General features: G+C 38.6%; 1 protein-coding gene across 2 annotated transcripts in view; it reads left to right on the plus strand.

Moving 5' to 3' along the window:
- The window catches only part of LOC134755170 (uncharacterized), a 21,271-nt gene extending 18,955 nt beyond the window's left edge, over positions 1-2,316 (plus strand). The window contains exons 3-4 of one of the 2 annotated variants that reach the window (XM_063691675.1): positions 664-842; positions 1,380-2,316. In XM_063691675.1, coding sequence (XP_063547745.1) covers positions 664-842; positions 1,380-2,232 — 1,032 coding nt within the window. In that variant the 3' untranslated portion in view covers positions 2,233-2,316. The remainder of the gene's footprint in view (positions 1-663; positions 843-1,379) is intronic. The other variant, XM_063691674.1, reaches the window with a different exon arrangement.

A 2,316-nucleotide genomic window follows, 5' to 3' on the forward strand; every position in this document is an offset into this window, starting at 1 on the left:
TACAATATTTTTAGAAAAAAATTCGCACAATTCGCTTATTAGGCATTAGGCTAATTTATTCTCGCACTAGCAGGCATTAAAACATTCGCCACAGTTTAGAAATACAGTAAGAATTTAGAAATATCACCTCACCAATTCATTTTATAAAAGTTTTCGCTTAGTCCAATGCAACAGTTGTTTAAAAACCGAGCCAAAAGTAAACAACTGACAAAAAAAATTGTGACACTTTTATTGCTGACTGTACTTCTTCTCATTTGCATGTCTATCGAGTTCTTGAGACCTTTCTAATGAGCCTAAACTTGATATATTTATGTTTTTCCATCGAGGAGTTCCTTTGGCTACCTACCGTCTGCATCATCAGATCACCTCCATGTTAGCATATTATTGTATTGTCACCGGAATTACGATAGTACTCCAAATTTCAACTGAATCAGATACCGGGAAGTGGTTCAAAATTTTAGTTACAAATTCAAAGGTATATGCAGTGAAGCTAAATAAAACTGTGTAAAAACCCTTTAAAATGAGGACTTAATATTCAACGCAAATGGCGTTTGCGCACGGCACAAAGCCTGATAGGTGATGTTAGCCCGCGCAACATGCACAGTCTACATGCGCCGTGTGCAACTACCATAAAGGCAGTTACTAATAATTTATAATTCGCAGGTGCAAATATCAGAGAACGCGATGTTCCTCTTAAAACTGAATGTGGTCCACCGTCTAACGGACTTGCTGGATAACCGAGACCCGGTGATTCGGGAGAAGGTTTGCCTGATCCTGACGCATCTGGCAGGCTATCGACAGGGCAGGCAACGACTTAATGCTTGTCCGAATCTCTATTTCAGGTATTAGGAGCATTTTAGAAGATTTTTTTATTTAGTTTCACCTGTCCCATTTTATGTAATCAAATATATCAAGCTAAATTGGACTCACTGCACATAGGGTAGGGTAGGAAACAGTGGCTCAGTCGCCCCAATATCGCCTATATCATGTTGGAATTAGGTTAGTTGACTGTTTCCTACCCTACCCTACTTACACTATGCAATTAGTACAAACGAGTTGATCTGCTGATGGACACCGGAGGTAGCCACAGATAGAAACTGTGATATAAAACAACGCAACCGCACAAAAAACTTTTTGCGATTTAGTAAACTCGTATTTGCTCTCGATGTCCGATTGAAATGAAGTATTTATTTGGTGACAATGTAAATGTCATCAAGCTTTGTTGATATCGTGCGTTTGCCTCGAGAGGAATATATCTATATTTTGCTGTCAAAAGCTGCTCCGCGCGGCGATGGCTTCGCAATGCGGCTATTTCTATGTTGCCACTATGTGGAAGAAGAAAAATAATATAATAACACCAAAAAATATCGTATTTACAGACTAATGTGGCTTTGTTTGAGAGACAAGAAAGAAATAAGATTCGCCGCAGCATACACTTTTAGAACGCTCTGCAGAGATCGCTGTGCCTGTGAAGCAATTTGCAAAGTCGACGATTTAATCGAAAATATTCTTAAAATCATCAAAAACGAGTATACAGGAATCGTCTTAATACATTTAAAGAGTTTGAAGAATCTTTTTGAATACGACCCCGTCGTGCCGCTAAAAGCGAACGCGTTTCAAATAATGTTAAATTTATTTACAAATGCTGATCCCAGAATAGTTTCGGAGGCAATGGAGTGTATGTCACAACTTTGTAAGCATGACGTTGGAAAACTTTTAGCTGACCAGTACGATTTGACATTCTTTTTACGCCCATTCCTGACTTGTAAGGAATATGATGTAGTTATGAGCGCTGTTGGACTGATGTGTTACACGACTTTGACGAAGCGTTCAAAGTGGCGGGCTAAAGAGGTTACAAAGGAGTTGACAATGAATTTAATGCATTTATGTCATGCCCCAGTACTACCTTTGCTCCAGTTGAGAACTATGCAAGTTTTGATAAACCTTTGCGACTGTCCCGATATAAGGAAGCATATTAAATATCTTTGGAAACGTAAAGTTCAATTGATTATGATAAGAACTCACGAAGAGTGGGACGGAACTATGGTAACGAGCAGTATGGGGATAGAGACGGGGCATAATTATAGAACCATGTGCATAGAGGGCGCTGAGACTATTAAGAATGATTACGGAGATAATGCGGAAGTGGTGAACGTGCATAGTTATTTGAGGAGATTGCAGGAGAAGAAGAATCAGCTTTTGAAGGCTATCGATTGGACGCCATATTCGTAGACATTTTTTAGATTATTTAATTTATGCTTTGTAAAAAATGACAATTTTTTTATTATAAAGGACATCGTTTGTGTCTCCTGAACA

The sequence above is a fragment of the Cydia strobilella genome, chromosome Z (assembly GCF_947568885.1).
Source record: "Cydia strobilella chromosome Z, ilCydStro3.1, whole genome shotgun sequence".
Lineage (NCBI taxonomy): Eukaryota > Metazoa > Arthropoda > Insecta > Lepidoptera > Tortricidae > Cydia > Cydia strobilella.